The following is a 20,574-nucleotide window of genomic DNA, read 5'->3' on the forward strand; positions in this document are numbered from 1 at the left end:
TGTACAAGAAGAGATTTATTCTTCAAAAATCCACTGGTAAAGCAAGAAACAACATTAAAATGAAAAACCTCTACACATCTGTCACTGACGAATGCTGGTCAGTAACTCCTACAGTTATAAATATAGCGTCACATCAATAAAATATTTGTCGCATTTCATCGGGCCACGTCTGTACATTATCATTTGTATTCTATGGTCATTGATCCCATCATCATAAGATAAAATAATATAATAATCCACAAAGGCTTAGTCTTACAATCAATATCAACATTTTCTGAATCACACTCAATACATATAAAATATACGAAATAAGCATTTTGTGACTAAATCACATTTTGTGCGACTCAATATGAAAATGCTCCATGGTTACAGTATTAAAAGGTCAATAGTTTGAATTGAATTAAATATGTACACAATTATTAGATACCATATACTGTACTATATGCACGTCCACAATATGCTTCTCATGCATTGAATGAAATTACTTCAAACATACCACTCTTTATAGTAAGACATTTTTATATTTTACTGTATTCAGTGCACAGGAACCAGTATATTATTTACATATCATGATTAAACTGGAATTGTTTCTTTTTTTACACGTGAAGTGATTTAACACAGTCATGTGAAATGTGGGGTTAAATGTTGTACTCGTGTGCATAAGGCAGTGTTTTAAATAAGGACGTAAATAAATTAGAATGTATCTTCGTTTGCAGCTCCAGCAGAAGCAGATTGTCCGAGGTTTCATGCCTGCATTGTGTGCACGCTTTCACTTTCTCTTGCAGCTGTAAAGGAAAGCATGCAGACGACAATATAATGAATACCACAGATAATTTATGCCAGTTACTTAAAAATATGTATTTTAAGCAATTAAAAAACTAAATGTTTTTCATTGTACATAGTTTGGTACATGATGATTTAGAGGTTAGCAGTCTCTTCACTTAGAGGTTGACATGAAAGTGCGGCTTTTTCTTTATAATCTCTAGGTTTAAAACCTGAGATCTAGATACAAGTCCAGAACTAGACGTGGAGAAATGACTGCTACCTGCATGACGTATGGTTGAACGGCCTCCTCCTGGATGCACACAGACATGGAGGATATTTCCGTGTGGATGTCACCTCTTTGGGAATACATTCGCATTTTTCAACATCAATTTCACAATCCTCTTTCTTTGTTTTGGAAGGAAATTCTGCTGAACCAGAAGGGCAACAGACTGTTAATCATTATACCTTGATCACCTCTTCTGATTTAAAAAAAGAAAGCAAAACTGTAAAATGTATTTTTTTAAAAACTTAATGCTTTATATCACCAAAAAGTCTAGAAGGTAATTACAGAATAGAGTTGCTTATTGCTCCACTGCCACACAGATATTTGCTAGCAAAGCATTTTGAAATGTCGACCCACTGACCTGTCCACTATGCTACCAATGCAGAGCTTAGTGCATTGCATTAAAAACACAATGCATTTGAAAGCAGAGCAGTGAAAATCTTTTGAATCCTGCCTTACATTCCAAGAATTTTTTTTTAATTAATCTGTCACTGATAACTTTAATCCGTGAACTAGCCTACTGGCATGGTTGTGTGAATCCGTGTTCTGAGGTTTACTGAAGTATTTACAATGACAGAGTTCCAAGCAATATGAAATTCAAATAATCTCAAAAATGTTTTAGAGTTGACAAAATGAGCGTAGACAGACAAAAGCAATAGTAAACCAAAAGCAAGGCAAAAAAAAAAAAAAACGTTAAAATGATCACAAAGGAAGTGCTGCTTAGAAATTACACAAGAAGTTGGAATGAAAGCATGCAAGATTTCTAGAGCTGAAGATGTTTGGTCCAGATGCTCCCTGTAAAACACTGTGATGAGCAAAGCGATTAGGGAAGTCAACAAGTTCCACAGGTGTGCATTCAGCCTCCAAGGTGACCAGATAGAACATTCACTGGCCCTTATGCTTGGAGTCACACATAGTCCATATCGAGCAAGCCAAGATACTTCCAAAGTCTCAGCTCCAGGTTTCACCTCCTGTGGTATAGGGACCTCCAGAGAATTGGGCACATTCCTCAATGGATGTCCACCAGTAATGAATTCTTACTAGAGCAGTGATGATATGAAAGCCTGGGTATCTTGAGTTGAGCATGGTATGCATACTTCTAGCTGATTGCAAACTGCTCTAGGAAAACATACTTTATGGCTGGTTTAGTTGCTTGTGCTCTGAAAACTTTGTCCATTGCTGAGGAGGCTGTTTGACCTTGACAAAAATGATTCCTTAAATCGTATTTCCTGAGGGCTTTCTTGGCAATGCATTGGTCTATTGTGTTCTATGAGCCAGGTCCGTAGATGAATATGAAGCTGAACCATGAAAAAAGAAAAGAGCCAGTGCCACCCTTGACATACTCCATGTTTCTATGGTCAGTGAGGCTGATAAATAGATGGTCTGCACCTTCAATATCTACATTGTTATAAGGCTCTCGTAAATCCCAGAAACTCATTATTTCTTAAATTGTCAACTCAAGTTCCTTTTTCAGTAGACTTCATGTTTAAAAGAAGATGCCACTATAACCACGTGGCTCCAATGCAATTTCCTGAAGCATATACTTCCACTATGAATGGTAATGAGGCATCTGGGTGTTTTAGAATGAGGGCACGGCTAAATTGCTCCTTCAAGATGCAGAAAGCAGTCTTTGCTTATTTGTTACACTTCGAGACACTTGATTTGCCCAAAACAGAGAGATGAGTGTGAAATCTATAAAGTAAAATCAGTAATGCCAAACCCAGTTCCCTACATGTTTTACGGTTGCAGTGCTTAGGATGTAGGTGAAGAACGTCATCCTATCGTGCCCTGTAACTATCGCCGATTGACCATAGTGTCACTCTTGTGCTCTGTGTCGAACATCTATGGAGATACTTATCAATTTTTTATACTAAATTAGCCCTGATTAATGACACATTTATGTCCCTGTTCATTTTTTGCAAGCAGAGACATTCCATGCATGGAAGCCTAGCACAACTTAATGTCTTTGGCAGGCACAGACAGGAGAAGCTAAGATGCATCAGAGAAAGATGTTTTGTTGTCTTGCTCTGAAGCTATTATGGTATATATAGGACTACAAAATTGGCTGGAAACACGTTTTATGAGATACAACAGCATTTTGTTAATCTTAAAGCTGTAGACACCTAATTTTTCGACACAGATTTAAAATTGTCCACCTTGAAAGCCATTACGATAGATGGAATCTACTGGTGATTCTCGATACTATCATTAATCATCTCAAGCCTAGAGGGTAGTGAAACATGCACTATTTGAGATTTAGATATATATGGTTTTCAGGTGGATTATAGTGCCATGGCCATTTTGGAAAATGCACATGTACTTTATCGGTGCAGAGGCAGACCTGAAACAACTGTGACTGAGAGAGGTGGTCGTTTTTGTTAGGCAATCCATAAGTGCAGGTTCATTCCAACTGGTCTCCATTCTTCATCCGTGGATTATTGAGGTGGATTGGCTTGTTTGACGATTTGACATGATCCTGTATTTGGCCGTTTTGTTGCCGTTGGACTCAGAACAAGCTGTAACTGCCCAGCAGCAGTCTTATTCAAGATAAACAAGGTTAGACTGAAATCCAGTAGCTACATTAAATTAAACTGTGCTAGAAAAACTTTTAGGTGAGATAACTCAATCCAGATTTACTAATCAACTTCTCAGGTTTGGTTGATGAACGAATCTAGAATGATCACAAATCTGTGCAGTAAGGCTTGCGGTGGTGGCTTGTGTGTTTACATCAACACGGAAGGGTGCAAGAACTCGGTGCTAGTTTCTTATTAATGGTCCTGGAGGAACATCGTTTCATTTCACTGTGTACTAACTAGCTGTATATGGTTGAAATGACAAAGCCACTTGACTTGACTAGTAAATATGACATATGCCATCTTATTTTGGATTCTCTAAGGGGTATACGAAGAACAAGGCACTGCTTTCTGCAGCTAATGTGCATGAAGTCAGGGAATATTCCACTGCAGCAATAGGAATGATTCAGCTCAATGATCAAATACGTCACCCAGCCACTATGCAACTGAAGGAAGGTTGCTGAATAACCATTGTCATGGCCCAGGTGAGAGGTATAAAGAATTATAAATGCTGAAGAAAATAACACAATGCATTATGATGCCCTTTCATCATACTTTGGGTAGTGCTTCTACACAGAACCTGCTATATTCAGATGGCATAGACAGCATCCCTTCAATTAGGAAGCTTGATTATTGATTTAGGATGACTGATCATTCTACAAGGCTTTGGCATTCTACAAGGGGTGGTGCCTCATCAGACTTACACTATTTCTTTTATGGTGGCTGTAATTCTCTGTAGTCATTGGGTGTGATCCCTCAGGAGTTTCCATTGCATAGAGAAAGCAAACTGGAATTTCCCCACTACTGTTGGATCCATAGTTTATAATGGAGCCTTCTATAAGATAAAATTGTGATCATTCCTGTTCAAAAGTATTTACAATGAGAGCGAATGATTCCAAAGTTGGTACACAAAAGGCCACGGAAAAATAAAGGCACATGGATAATGCAAAGCCAAGAATCACCAAAAAGTCCAAAAGTACCAATATCAAACATAATTGCTGAGGAAACAGCTCAAAACTTACTGTGACCTCTGGTGTTACGGTAAGTGTATCAGAAAGATGTATAGCAGTTAACTGGTGTGACATCACGCTTGAGGGTCTTTCTATAGTTTCATATTTACAAAGGTCTCTAATTGCTCTCAGGATTAAAATGATCTGAACGTAAACATTCATTCATTTATCTTCAGTAATCGTGCTATCCTGGTCAGGGTTGCCATGGATCCAGAGCCCTGGATGAGATGTCAGGCCATCACAGGGCACCATACACACATAGGGAACACCTAAGGGCAATTTAGCAAAGCCTGTATGTTTTTGGATGGTGGGAGGAAACTGAAGAACCCAGAGGAAACCCACAAGAACACAGGGAGGACATGCACAACTCTGCACAGACAGTAACCCAAGCTCAGGATAGATCTGGGGTTGCTGGAGCTGTGAGGCGACAATGCTACCCACAATGCCACCATGCCACTCCAGAACATTATATTTTTAATAAAATATAATTTAGTAAACTGTTTTGTAACACTGTTGCAGTTTCATTACGAAATACACTCCAAACTGAGTGTAAGTGTTACAAAAGCAAGAGAAAACTTGAATGTCCTTTAAGTGAATTTCCTTCTGAATTATTTGTCATTATATAATTGATGCCAAGTATAACTAAAATGCAAATGAAAGTGAGCTGGATGCTTTTCTGACCTTGTTTGCTGAAGGGATAAGGTACACACCGATCCTCCATACAGTCCCATATCAACCCTCGGTCACATAGACGTCTGGAGTCTTCTGACTGGCGAATGGGAAAACACCTGTAGTTGGATTTGCGTGCACACATACACACACACACACACACACATGCACACACACAGAAATGAGTTCAGTGATGAAGCTTGGCACACCACACATGTGACACTGTGCTGACGATAAGGGGCTGGGTTGTGGATGTTCACAGACGTAATTGGTCTAGGAGATGTTTAGAAGATCTCTTCCAGAAACAGACTGCCTTAATGAAATTACTACCTCCATTTACTATTACTTTGTCATGTGGATCTGTCAGATTAAGAAATCTATCTTAAATGATGGTCTGACAATTGGCCTAACAATGGACCTATGTAAAATTTCTAGCATCTCCTGGTGAACATCTATAATAAAAATCAAACTCAAACTCATTAGACCATCTATGATGCCAGTGATGTAAAGGAACAGTGTTAATTTGAGATAATGAAGCCGGTACTGACCCACTCTTCCTGTGGGGCAGAGCGTGTCTGCGAATCATCTGCGGTTCCTGGCATTTACACTCCGTGTGGTTAGCTACTCTGATCAGCATCGGCTCAGGCCCGTATTTAAACGGCACCACACTCAGAAGCTGGAAGGAACAGATCCAACAACATTCATGCTACTAATAACCAACGGCAATAATACTATTACTCTTAACTATAAAAACACTTCCTAAAGCATTAACACCTGTATAACACGTTATACAGATTAAACAGATAAGATCACTTATTAGAAGATTAAAATGCCAAGCTGGTCATAACATACCTGTAGGATAACTTTATCAGTTTGAAAAATCCTTATAGACAGTTGAACTATGCCTAAATATGCTGGTCAGAAATTATTTGCTCCATTCACACCTAAGGGGAAATGTAGAATAGCCAATCCATCTACTGGCATGCTTTAAGGAGATGGGAAGAATCCAGAGAACCCAGAGGGAACCCACGTGGACCCGGAAAGAGCATGCGTCACTCCACACAGCCAGTAACCCAAGCTCAGGATCACACCAGGGACCCAGGAGCTGTGAGGTGGCAAAGCTAAGCCATCATGCCAGCCATCATCCTTACAGTTTTTTGGTAAATAAGAATCTGCTATTTATTATTTACAGTACTGTGCAAAAGTCTTAAACACCCTATTTTTTGAATACAAATTTTGTTAGATATTTAATTTATGACTTCTGCATTAGAGTCAGTACAAAAACATTTCAATTTCCAAACATTTTACCACAGGTTTACCTGCAAAAACAGAAGCAAGTGCCTTATAAATTTCCAATTTCCTTATAAAACTGCACAATGTGTACCTGAGACTACTGATGCATTCTTAAAAAGCAAAGGGTTGTCACACCAACTATTGACTTTGACATTTAGTTTACTGCTCTTTACAGTTTTTTTTTTTTAATGTAGACCTGTTTAATTTCATTATTTTTGAAGGCATCATTGCTTTACAGAATTTCTTTGCATATGCCTTTGAACAGACTTTTGGACAGTAGTGTATATTAGTGAAGAATTATGTAGACTTTGCACAAAATCAAGTATTTGAACAATTTGTTTTGTACAAACGCAAGTTTTAGACTTTCATTAACTGATGAAATAACTGTTCTTGGTAATTAGAGTCACACTCTTGAGTGTCTGGAGTATGCTGCAGTATTAACAGAGCCCAGTATTAGTACGAATAAGAGTTGGTGAATTGAGTTAGAGCCTTGGACCCGAGTCTCGACTAGACTTGGTCTTGGTCTTGAACTTGACTGACTCACAATTCAACTTGGGCTTGTATTTGAATCTTTATATACAGTGGATATAAAAAAGTCTACACATCCCTGTTAAAATTGCATTTTGTGATGTAAAAAAATTAAACCAAGATAAATCACGTCAGATCTTTTTCCACCTTTAATGTGATACAGCAACCAACAAGATTCAAGTTAATAACAAATTTTACGGAATTTTAAAGAAAAGAAAAAAAAAACTTACAATAACCTGGTTGCACAAGTGTGCATACCCTTTTATAATGGGGAATGTGACTGTGCTCAGAATTAACCAATCACATTCAGACTCGTGTACAAAAGTAATTTTCATACTCTTGTCATCAATGAAATGATTCGGATTAACCCCAAATAAAGATCAGCTGTTTCTGTAAGATTTTCATGACATCTTCTTGGTTTCATCCAACTGCTTGTCTGCAAAGAGCTTACAAAGCATGTACAGGATCTCACTGTCCAAACGTAATATGCAAAATAATTTCCAAAACATTAGATGTACCATGGAACACTATGAAGGCCATCATCAACAAGTGGAGAAAATGGAGTTCCACAGTGACATTAGCAAGAACAGGATGTCCGTCCAAATCTGATGAAAGTACAAGATGAACACTTATCAGGGAGGCTGCCAAGAGACCTACATCAAAATTAAAGGAGCTGCAGGAACATCTGGCAAGTACTGTTCATTTCCTGCATGTGACAACAATCTCTTGTCTTCTTCATGTCTGGGATATTGGGTAGGACAGCTAGACAGAAGCCTTTACTCATGGGGGGGAAAAAACTGCCAAAACCCATCTAAATCACTCCAAACCATGTGGCCAAATGTGTTATGGTCTAATAAGACCAAGTTAGAACTTTTGGGGCATAACTACAAAAGATATGAAACACAGAAATAAGACAGCTTATCTTATAGAACTCTATACCCACAGTGAAGCATGGTGGTGGCAGCATCATGCTATGAGGCTGCTGCTGTTAAGAGACTGGGGCTCTAGTCAAGATAGAGGGAATCATGGAAATAACAATCATTTTGGCACAAAAAACTTCAAGATCCCCTCACACTTTGATAGATTTTTGCAAGAAAAAGTGGAACAAAATTGCTAAATCAAGCGGTGCAAATGAAACCAAGTTAGTAGACTCTTATCCCAAAAAGACTGGATTACAAGCAGAAGGTGCTTTAACAAAGTATGAGATAAGCAGTGTGCTTTTCTTTTTTTCATTGAAACATTTCGAATTTGTTTTTCAGCTTAGTTTTGTTGGTTGCTATATCACGTTAAAGGTGGAAAAACGATTTGACACGATTTATCTTAGTTTCACCTTTTTTTTTTTTACATAAAAAAACTGTAATTTTAACAGGGCTGTGACTTTTATTTTAGACTTTTTAATATCCACTGTATACTGTTGATAATCAAGGTGGTGGTCACTTCAGAATAGCTTCCTTGGTTAGTATAACATAAGAACAGAATAGAAAATATGACCTTTTCACATGAGTTGTGTCAACTGTAGACATATTCATTTGCAAACAATATGCAAACAAGTAATTTGTAAAGTAATTATTCAAGCAGCTCTTTACTAGAGGACCTATTTAATCTTGAGTAATTTTCTTGATGACTAATTTACTTTTATTCAACTGAATTAATAATACAGTAGCAGTATTCAAATAATAATATAGTATTGTACTCAAGTCTGTGTGTTTTGTACCCTTTAACAACTGATTTCTTTCTGAGCCCTTTACAATGTGCACTGTGGTGCTTTCCCTACAAATAATGCGAATACTTAGATGCAATAAAATGCCTACAGCTGACAGGTTGAGTGAGACTTGACTCAGACTTGCGAAAAGTGGCTTGAGAACATTTTTGGTATAAACACAAAAAAGTAAACGTGGTAAGAGAGAAAGAGAGATCAGTACTATTTTATCAACATAGGTGGTGCTAGTGTTGCGGCATGTGACCCCCTCTTTGTTGCAGCAGCCACTACATCTGAACACGGAGACACACGGTGGCTTGAAGAACATGTCATTGCTAGTGCCGAACTCCTGAGCCACATCCACACACGTCTCCCGGGGCATGCACTGTGTTTTCTGCCACTCTTCATCAATGGCTAGGACAAAGCACAGCATACTTTTATATTAATGATATGGATTCTTTGAACAAAGCTTTAATCCATAGAACACAGAAGCTTTTTTTCATATACAGTGGTTTAAATTGTATAATAATATTCAAAATCTTGTTCAAATTAATATTACTCAGCGTACAGGTACAATACATTATTTTAATTATAATAAAATACATAGATTTTTCTTTTCCTTTACTCTTGATGAATAGTGCTTTCCTTTTTGCCATCCTGTGAAAGTCCAGCTGTAGAAAGTGTTCAGAAATTGTTGACTGATTCTATTTTTAACATCACTTTGGGGTGTTTTTGAAGTTGTTGACCTCACGATGCCATTTCTTTCCTATCATGCAGCTCAGTATGTTTAAACAGCCTTATCTGCTGTTTGGTTTGTATGGTGCTTCATCTATTTCTTAAGAGCAGACAGTGTACGCACGGATGATCACAGATTTAATCTTTGAGATTATCACAAAAAAAAAAAAAAAAAAAAAAAATTTATGAATTACTGTGACTACTTCATTGTTGATTCAATTCACCATTGCAGATTTTTATTTATTTTTTGGTCATTCAATTAGTCTACTGACTCCCTTCCCAGTTCATACATCATTTAAATGTTTTATTTTCCTTTTACTATGTAACTAGAGACAAATGTTTCATTGTTTTAATCTGTGTTTATGTGTGTGGCCTCACTTGTGTGTGTGTGTTTATATATCTGTACTGCTACCTTTGAGTACCTCCAGACTGTAAGAGTTGGCAGCAAAGCGTGTGAATCTGTGTGATCCCACTGAGGCCGAACGGAATTCTGGGAACGAGGCCGAGTCAATGTGTTTCAGCTTTAGACGACACCTCCACAGCTTCCAGTCTGGGAAGTCAGTCAGCATGAGCAGCTCGTCCAGGCTAGCAGCTGACCTGATGTCCTTCTCCCACTTCTCCTGGTTTATGTCCTGCATAATGATGATATATAATAAAGCATTAACATGAATAAGGCGAATGAAGTGGCAGCAGGATAAAAAGACAAAATGGTCTATCCTGTTTTCAAAATGATCACCAAATTTGATAAGAACATGTTCATTCTCACCACAAGAGGGCAGCAGAAGCACATGTAATTTCTCAACAATAGCTAGATGACCTCAAAAAGAACTCCAGTGACACTGCTTCATCCATTTTTGCAGCAGTTTTGAGAACAGAGTCAAAGTTCTTTTGGCATGTACAGATATATATATATTTTTAAATTTTCCTCAACAGATTAAAAAGGGCATGTTCAATGTGTTCAAAAAGGAGAGCAAGCACAATTTCACTACCCATGTAGGTTTATTTATTGGTACATAAATTAAAAAAAAGACCTATACAAGTATGTTACAGTAAAATATATAGTTAATATAGCTGTATGATCTTACTGCAGGAATGATATATGTCACTATTGGATCTGTTATTCTTTTTATAAATTATTTTTGCCAATAATTCTGGAGAATACTGTACAAAATTTTATAAAACAATTTTATATCAGACAAACATATAATTTCCTCTTCCCATAATTCCAAAAAGCAGGGGTGTTGATTGGGTTCCTGTTTATACAATTGTACTTTTTGACTATATAGCATACACTTATACAAGAGAAATGATTTATAATCGCACTATCCGGTGTGATCCAGATGAGGATGGGTTCCCTTTTGAGTCTGGTTCCTCTTAAGGTGTCTTCCTCATATCATCTCAAGGAGTTTTTTCTTGTCCCTGTCTCCTCTGGCTTGCTCATCGGGGATAAATTTATCAATTTAAATCTGGAATTTATATATATCTGTAAAGCTGCTTTGTGACAGTATCCATTGTTAAAAGAGCAAAACAAATAAAATTGGATTGAAATTGAATATTGTGTGTGCAACAAGAATATTTCTTTTCTTTCAACTGCATTTATATCGCACCCAGTGTTCCTGGGAGTGGCTCGGGATCCACCACAACCCTGACCAAGATAAGTGAGTGAGTCAGCATTCAGATGCTAGACAAGCTACACTTGCTGAATGCAACCGCAAAGGACCCATCAAAAAACAACCTTATACTTCACTTAACGAATGCTAATGCTACATGCTACCTAGTTTGGGTTTGCAAACAAGACCTAGGACTATTTTTGGCTTTGCAAACATCTAAAACAGCACATACACATATTACATACTTCAGTATCTACAGCCTTAGCACTTCTTGGCTGGGCCTTTTAAAAGTCTGCAGCATATAATTCATTGTTATTTTCAGTCAGTCTTTAAACGTTTTAGTGAGTTAATCTATAATGCACCAGGAATAAGCGGCAGATGTTTCTGCATTTACTTTGTCATCAGTCATGAGTTAGATTTGCTCAGAACAGTTGTCTCTTTCTCTTTCCTATACAAACCAGCATCTGGAACAAGACACAAACACAGATCACAGATCATCCTTTGAGAACAGCCCACCCTAAACAGCTGGGACACGCAATCCATGCTGGAACATGAATACATTAGCTCAGTGTGTGGAACACATTTCCCCTTGGACCTGTTTAGATGCGAAAGAAAAACTAATGGACTAACTCAATGAACAGCAGTTAGGAAATTAGCCAACAATTCAGTATGAATTGAGTTTGCCTATGCGTTCTCAAAATCCCAGAAGACATCACCTGCTGACAAATGGAGATACTCAGGAGCCAGAAAATAACAAGCAGCAACAATTTTTAAGCTTTTGGAGTTCATCCCAATCAGACATTCATGATTTCCCAGCTTCAGATCAACTCGTCATCTTATTAGTGAAGGTTTAAGGAGCTAAAACAGGCACAGTGAAGCCTTTTGAAACGGAATAAAGCATGTGGGAGCAGTGCTGTGGCCATCTGGGATCCTGAATGAAAGCCCATGAAAAAAGATTGATTAACGTTGATCCCAGACTCATGTTTAATCCAAGAAGCATAGTGTATAGTTAGGAGATAAGGGTGAAAATGGGGTCAAAAACACAGCAGCCATATTGCCACTTCACAACACAACAAAAAGTTACAGAAACTCTAAAAAAAAAAAAAAACTAAAAAAGGAGTAGATAGCAAGGTTACAATTAAAAAAGTAAACAACAAGACTAAACCTCAGCCTAAAGCCACACTTTACTTCCACTTAAGTCTTAAAATGTGAGTGCCCTAGAGGCATGCCAGAAACAAAACCCAGCACAATGGCTGCCAAAGCCAAACCTCTGTGAGTGCCATCTGCTTTGTCCAAAATATCAGCGATACCTCTACTGAGTCCGACATCACTACCACAACCTCACCAAAACAAGCAGGCCAAGTCCTCACTTCATCATCAGTCAACAGTATATCCTGCAAATGAAACAGCTTCAAAGCAAATAGCAATAACAGCCTGGCGTCCAGCGTGTTTACTACATGGTGGGTGGATCTGACTTGCACAAGAACAGCACGCACAGAACCCTGTCATGCATCTCTGAGATGGGAAAGTCATGGGTGAAGCAGCTGAGTTTTGAAGGGATGGGAGGAAAAGAAGAGAAGTTGTTGTAGGAAGGCATGGCACACCTGAATTTGCATTGTATCTGCCTTTTTTGGGGAATGTGTTCACATTATATCCATAGAGTACCATTCTTTTTACAGTGGGAGAGGGAAGACCAATGTGGCATCCCAGTGGCCTCACATCTATGTGTAGAGAATGATGTCAACAGCTATTTAGGCATCTAGTATTATGACAATCAACAAATAAAATATGCTTTCAGTGCATTCATTAGGATGAAGTGTACAAAATACCTTGGCTACCACTACTGTTTTTAACACACTTATATAATTTTCCACTTTTCCACACTTTGCCTCCTACTACCATCTCCTTTTCAGTAGTATGACCCTATGTTAGATGACCCTAGAAGCCCAAGGGAAGTAGTTAACCTCATTATGGACTTCAGGAAGCAGAACCTGTTCAGAATACACTGCAGTCTGAGGGATATTCCAGTGACCTCTTAAAACAGAGTTTGGACAAATCCAGAGTTTTTCATTCCAGAAGCAAGATAAGAGTTTATCTAGGTCAGTTACTATGGCAGCTTTCACTGTGAAACTAACATGCTTTGTAGTAGGTTTCCCTGCACTAAACTGAACTAGGTTTTAAGCACCAGAAATTGGCTCAGCTTGCAGTTGACAGTTGTCAGAAGAGGCGTTACCTTTAATAGAAGATTCAATATATACTGATGTACATTTTACAGCTTTACATTGATTGAGGCCCAATTATCCACTATAAGTAATCATTTATTAATTAAATATTTTCCTGATTTGTCAGCACTAAACAAAATGAATTTTCATTAGTCTTATATTTATTGCATGCATCTAGACTCTAAAATAAAATACAAAATATGCCCTGTAGTTTCTTCATGATGAAAGTAAGTTCCACAGAATCACAGGGTTGACAGTCAAATAAAAACTTGTAAGCTCTGTCAACCTTTTGATGACTGCTCCCTTCAGCCTGAACCTGCCCCACTGGGACTACAGACAGGGATGAGATGCTCATAGACATCACCCTAAAGACAGTATGTGATATTATTGTGGCATGTGTAGTCCTACACAAAGCTGACACAATGAGACCAACACCAAAACTTTCCTCTCTTCAATTTCTTCAACCATGGACCTCCTCTGCCTTCTATATTCCAAACCTAGGAAGTCTTCTCGCCCTGCTCCTTGGCCGTCAAATGTGTTGTGCAGCAATCAAAGAGAATGAAGAGCAGCTGAGAGAAAGAAGAGGAAATGACAGATTGATACTGATCTCCTCTCATACCACTCTCTCTCCTGTCCAACTTCTTATCTGATATGACAGCTGCTAAGACCTCCTTCTACAAGGGAAAGCTGGAAGCCTCAGCACATGATCCTTGCAAGCTCCACAACATCTCTTAATGACTTCTTAACTACCTGCCTCCTCCTTCACCCACCTCCCTGACAGTTAAAGACTGCCACCTTCTTTGACAAGAAGATTGGTAAAATCTGACAATCCTTTACTCCTACCCCTGTTCCTACACTACACATTCAGGCTTCCCTTCTCATTCAACAGGAAAGATCCTGCACATTATCCTGTCCAGGAATCCCACCACGTGCCCACTGGATCCCATCCCTTCCATGATGCTCCAGACCATCTCGAAAGACCTCCTCTATTATTAATGACTCCATAACATCTGGTCAGATACCCACTGCATTCAAGACAGCAAGAGTTATTCCCATACTGAAGAAACCCACTCTGGATATCTATGACATCAGCATGTCTCTCCATCTTACCCAAATTACCTCCAAGATCCTGATCAGTCTGGCTTCAAGGCGGCACACTCCACAGAAACGGCCCTGTGGCAGTTACAGAAATGCTTCATGCTACTAGATCAGCCAAACTGTCATCAGTCCTCATCCTCCTCAACTTTTCAGCAGACCTCAATACAGTCAATCACAAGACTCTCCTGGCCATCCTCATGATTCTTTAGTCATGAGAATTCATAACACAGCACGGCAATGGTACGCTTCCTATCGGTAGGGATGATCATATCAGGTGGCATGAAGAGGATTCATTCAATTCAATTTTATTTATATAGCACTTTTAACAATGAACATTTTCACAAAACAGCTTTCCAGAAATTCGGATATAAAAATTTTATTTATCCCTAATGAGTAAGCCAGAGGCGATGGCAAGGCAACAGCATCAGCTTAAACTAAATCTCAGCAAGACTGAGCTGCTATACATCCTTGGAGATGCATCCCGATGCCAAGATCGCGTGATCTCCCTGGGCAACTAGCAGATCTCACCATCTGTCACTGCACACAACCTTGGGGTAGTCCTTGGCAACCAACAATCCTTCTGACCTTACATAGCTTAATGGTCTCACTCATGCAGGTTTCTCCTTTATAACATCAGGAGTATCCAACATTTCTATCCACAGAGACAACTCAGCTGGTTGTTTAGTCCCTTGTCATTTTGAGACTGGACTAATGAAACTCACTCCTGGCAGGTCTGTCCCTGTGCACCATCCGACATCTACAACTAATCAAAAATGCAACTGCAGAACTTGTTTTCAACTTCCCAAAGTTTTCCCACACCGCCCAGTTGCTACGGTCCCTCTACTGGCTTCCTGTAGCTTCTTGTAGAGATAAAACACTGATGCTTGCTTAAAAAAATCGACCAACGCCTAATTACCTTATAGCACTTAACACACACCACACTGTGCACCATGCTCCCTCAGAGCCTCTAGCACTGCTCAGCTAGACCCACCATTTCTCAGGGTACAAGGAAGACATGTATCAAGATTCTTCTGTCCTGACACCCAAGTGGAGGAACAAAATTCCCCTGGCTGTCCAAACAGCTGGGTCACTCTCTGTGTTCAAACAAAGGTTAAAGACGTACCTCTTCACCAAGCACTTAAATTAGTGCTTTGTTTAAAAAAAATCCGTGTCTTGTGTGTTTTTTTCCATACTGTACTATCCTCCCCAATAGGGTTTTTATGGTGTTATGGTCAGGTGTCCACATACTTTTGGCCATATAGTGTAGCTGAGGCCATTTACCTTTATGCATACATACTATAACATACTATATACATACATACTTTATGCACAATACCTTTATGCATACATACTATATTTCCACTGCTAGCCTCATTTTCTTCTTTTTGAGATCAAAATGGTCAATCTGGAGATATAGTTAAAACCTAAGGTTCAAAAAGTCTGCAGTAACTCTTATCTCTGAAGCAGCCCAGAGTCTCCTCCCATTAATCCTGTAATGGAAATGCATATTTGTGGATATGGACTACTTAAAGCCACTACGCAAAATCAAGACAAAAATAATACATAAATAAATGGCTCTGATAATGCCATCAGTTAAAGAACACCCACTGCTCTGTGACGGTGCCAGCAACTCTGCTTGTGCAGGCTATGATGGAGGTGGTGATGACCCCCCTACCCATTTTATGGGCCTCAGCCTCCTTGCAAATAAGACAAGGCCTGAAATTAGGGTTTAGTTTAGTTTCTATTAAGGACAAGGTGCAGATATACACCAATCAACCGTTACATTAAAACCACCTGCTTAATATTGTGTAGGTCGCCCTTGTGCTGCCAAAACAGCTTTGACCCATCGAGGGATGGACTCCACAAGATCTCTGAAGGTTTGCAGTGGTATCTGGCACCAAAACTTTAGCAACAGATCCTTTAAGTCCTGTAGGTTGTGAGGTGGAGCCTCCATGGATGAGACTTGTTTGTCCAGCACATCCTACAGATGTTTGTTCGGATTGATAACTGGGGAATTTCAGCGCCAAGTCAACACCTTAATCTATTTGTCATGTTCCTCAAACCATTCCTGAACAATTTTTGCAGTGTGGGAGGGTGCATTATCCTGCTGAAAAAGGCCACTGCCATTAGAGAATACCATTGCCATGAAGGGTTGTACTTGGTCTGCAACAATCCTTAGGTGGGTGGTATGTGTAGCACCTAAAGTAACATCCACATGAATGCCAGGACCCAAGGTTTCCCAGCAGAACATTGCCCAGAGCATCACACTGCCTCTACCAGCTTGCCTTCTTCCCATAGTGCATCTTGATGCCATCTCTTCGACAGGTATGCAACGCACACGCATTGTGATTGTGATTCATCAGATCAGGCCACCTTCCATTACTCCGTGGTCCAGTTCTGATGCTTGCATGCCCATTGTAGGCGCTTTCAGAGGTGGACAGGGGTCAGCAGGGGCACTCTGACCAGTCTGAGTCTATGCAACCCCATACGCAGCAAGCTGCAATGCACTGTGTGTTCTGACACCTTTCTATCATAGCCACCGTTAACTTTTTCAGCAATTTGTGCTACAGTAGCTCTTCTGTGGGATCTGACCAGACAGGCTAACCTTTGCTCCCCTCACCCATCAGTAAGCCTTGGGTGCCCATGACCCTGTTGCTGGTTCAGCAATTGTCCTTCCTTGGACCACTTTTGGTAGGTAACTAACCACTGTATACCAAGAACACCCCACAACACCTGCCATTTTGAAGTTTCTCTGACCCAGTCATCTAGCCATCACAATTTGGCCCTTTTCAAAGAAAGGAAACCCAGCACAAACTATTAAAAGTGAACTTTTAGAACTATTAAGAGGACAACATTAATCATGACATAACCTCAAAGAAAATTAAGTCGTGAGTAACTCTGTAATAGGTAGTTCAGAGTCGACAACATAAATTCATTCAGCACAAGGTCTAGCAGCTAATTTTGAGAGATTTTATACCTTTCTACAACTGTGTTTGATACAGCAGGCATGCTTCCCATCAAAGCACCCACAGGAGAGCTAATATCATTAACCAGGATTGCCAGGTTACAGCAAAATTTCCAGCCCAACTACATCTCAAAATCCATAAAAAAAGACCTAGCTCAAAAAAATCAGCCACCAGAAAAGGCAGACACATTTTTATTTTTCTTTGCCTTTGCATGTGAACCAAGGTCACTGTGTTGCACATGTTTTTCTCATGTATAGACATTATCCACTCTATAATCCCCATTTCCCTCTCCCAACCATTGCGATATATCTTAAAATAGAAATGTACATCATAAACACATTGTCGTCAATTTGTTGTCAATTTATTAGATTTAATTTCAACTATCTGCTCCAAAACAAGATCTCGAAGGCCGCAGAATATTTTCAAACTGGGTCAGTTTGGTGTAAAAACCAGGACTGCTGCTTCACTAAAAATGTTCACACAGTGAGCATGAGGCAGTGTAATTCTTACCCCAAACTGGGCCTCTATTAGTGTTTGTTAAATGGGCCACTATTAGTGTTTGTTGCACTTCCCATTTTTGACCACTAGGTGCAATAATAACTCTATGGAGCTAAATAGGGCAGTGAGTGTGCTGCCCCATTATTGTGAAAGATTTAGAAAGGTGAGCAAATTGGCTCAATGTAATATCTGTCAAATCGCAACATTCTCTTTAAATCTTTGGGGTCTCTCAAAAGACATATGGAGTTGTGAAAAAAGTCATTATGAAGATTAACATTTGTGAACAGCTGATTGTGGGCCCCAATTGCCCCTACCAGTGGATGAGCCACCACTGGTAGTCTGCAAATTTAGACTTCACTATCTTATGCTCCAGCTATGATAAATGGTTTTGTTTATCTCCTACACCCATCATAAATCTGTTTTTCAGTGCTTCATTAATGACATATTTTTTTACGTTTACCATGAATTCCCCGTGGTTAGGGTCAACATACTCAGAGTGGATTAACTGGATTAACCTCAATCACGAAAATTCAAATCTGCTGCAGGTGTGGATGAGTAATGTGAGGAATTTGGAAGAATTTGGAAGAAGTGGTTGGATTTCATCTGGTGTCATGGTTGTCTGAAATACCACCCCTAACCATAACCTTACTATTTTTTTTTTTAATGATCATGATGTAAATCGTCCATATTGTTCCAAATTTGCTTACGTCGGAGAGCTTCCCACAACCAAATCCACTGGAACTAAGGCTCTATGACAGGATCATAGGAATATTACTAAAATATAGTCTTTATTACTTTATGTCTCAACCCCATTATTAGCATTAAACACTTAATTAGGCTATTTATATCCTTTACCATGCAGGAAAAGATATTAGAATCTATAGCCTACATAAATGAGGGATTTGAAATACGGCTCTGAGCGTTCTCCATCTGCAGACTTGGAGCCCCTGCAGACCACATGCAGCTGAAATGAATGAATTCTGTCTATCCTCCATCTGAGTAGCAGCGAATTATTCTGACAGATGTGAAAAAATAGACCACATGCACTGTTCACTATGACTAGGCTATTATTAAAAAAAAAAAAAAAAAAAAAATCCTACAAACAGTTTAAATGCATTAAATCCCCTGGACTTCTAAAGACAAACTAGTGGATGGGAAATAAATGATCTTTTTAATTAAATCAGTGTTTAATGGCAAATGAATGATGGGTCACAGCCTTTGTCTTTTACAAGCTTATGCACAGCTAATTAATCGATTAATAATACTATTCTCCAGACAAGATTAGCAATAAGCATAAAAGCAAACTCTAAAAGACTCAATGATGAAGCACTGAGCTTTCAGTAGAATCCTATAAGATCTTGTTTGGTACCATGTTCACTCATTAGACATGTTTCATTTTCTACTATCCACAGAGGTACAGTACAGCTTAGGGATGAGCAGAAATAGTGTTTTCTCCATATTATATAGTAACTAGCCAGAAGTTCTATGCGATGCCTTCAACGCAAATATGAAATACATAAGTAATAGTATTAGTGTGCAAGTTATGACACGTTCACGGTGACATTTGTTTGTAGTTGATTATTTTCCCCCCTACCATGCACCAGTAATGTTTAGGTATACATCACTTTTCATTTTAAGCTCAAAATATGTACATACACAATCACTAATATACTAATTATAAATCTATGACAATTACTACTAATGAAATGTATTTCTAACAAGATAAAACTATGAATCGGCCATGTTATTGGCCAGTATTAGTGTACACATGAATGAATTAAGGTGCTATGGTAATAGTTGGCTGGAGGCAAGAGTAAGAATTATAAACATTACTCACTCTGATCGAAGCCAGGACATCTGTCGCTAGCAGCAGTAGTCTGACATACGCAAGCAGCAGCACGTGAAGCCAAATGGAAAGCAGAGTCCGCATGTTGTACGTTTCCTGTTCTCTGGGGTCCAATCTACAGACAGTTTACTATGAAGAGCCAGTCCTCTTACACATCAAGGGAACACAGAATGTTCCTTAAGAAGTTTTCCAAGACCACACACACACACACACACACTCACTCAAGGTCACTCTTACTCTGTTTCACACATACACACGGACAAGTCAGATGGTTCCACTGATCAGAAGAGAAGAGTTGTCACTGAGAGAGTAGACACCTCAAGAGCCAAATGGAGTTTCCTTTCTTAATAAAGCTGAAGTAAAAAAACAAGCCACACACATCTGGGAGTGCTTTGAATCTTCCTCTGTCGGAGGAGAAATCCCTTCCTTTCCTCTTTTGCTTCAACGATTCAACAGGAATGCAGGCTGGATATGGCATGGGTGTTTGGAGATGGCACCCCCGGCCTTCTATATTCGATATCACCGTTGCATAGCGAGTAAATGTTCATGCGTGTGTGCGTGTGTAGGAGACAAAACAATCCAGTATGGAGCTCAGATCTTCCAGTCTGCAGCCACGTGCGCGCTGGTGGCAGACAGGCAGGGTGGAATATACGTCCCGTCCCATCCCATTCAAGCTGCAACTGCGCAAAGCTCCTCATTCGCTCCTCATTCGCTCCTCATGCACACACACAGCAACATGTGGTTTTAAATGTGAACCAGACCACCACGCAGGGTGAGCA

The 20,574-nt window shown here is 39.2% G+C and overlaps 1 protein-coding gene across 3 annotated transcripts; it reads right to left on the reverse strand.

Moving 5' to 3' along the window:
- Positions 1-20,560, reverse strand: vegfd (vascular endothelial growth factor D). 3 transcript variants are annotated; one of them, XM_026947805.3, is made up of 7 exons: positions 19,787-20,560; positions 9,968-10,187; positions 9,044-9,234; positions 5,849-5,976; positions 5,313-5,419; positions 1,043-1,193; positions 1-785 (listed from the first exon to the last, which is right to left on the reverse strand). In XM_026947805.3, the coding sequence occupies exons 1-7, from the start codon at positions 19,877-19,879 to the stop codon at positions 770-772; spliced, it is 906 nt and encodes a 301-aa protein (XP_026803606.1). In that variant the 5' UTR covers positions 19,880-20,560; the 3' UTR covers positions 1-769. The 3 variants fall into 3 exon arrangements, with proteins under 3 accessions (XP_026803606.1, XP_026803608.1, XP_026803607.1); XM_026947807.3 differs by having other exon boundaries at positions 1,043-1,190; positions 19,787-20,557; XM_026947806.3 differs by having other exon boundaries at positions 1,046-1,193; positions 19,787-20,557.
- Between the last annotated feature and the right edge of the window lie 14 nt (positions 20,561-20,574).

This window comes from Pangasianodon hypophthalmus, chromosome 25, assembly GCF_027358585.1.
Source record: "Pangasianodon hypophthalmus isolate fPanHyp1 chromosome 25, fPanHyp1.pri, whole genome shotgun sequence".
NCBI classification, from domain to species: domain Eukaryota; kingdom Metazoa; phylum Chordata; class Actinopteri; order Siluriformes; family Pangasiidae; genus Pangasianodon; species Pangasianodon hypophthalmus.

What these genes read in the sequence shown, in the direction of transcription:
- vegfd (XM_026947805.3), bottom strand. Translation starts at nt 19,879, where the DNA reads ATGCGGACTCTGCTTTCCATTTGGCTTCACGTGCTGCTGCTTGCGTAT. An exon ending in CCACCTATGTTGATAAAATA is followed by an intron (nt 5,977 to 9,043) that starts GTACTGATCTCT and finishes TGTTCCTTCCAG; the next exon opens with CTTCTGAGTGTGGTGCCGTT. An exon ending in TTATCCCTTCAGCAAACAAG is followed by an intron (nt 1,194 to 5,312) that starts GTCAGAAAAGCA and finishes CTTCTGGTTCAG; the next exon opens with CAGAATTTCCTTCCAAAACA.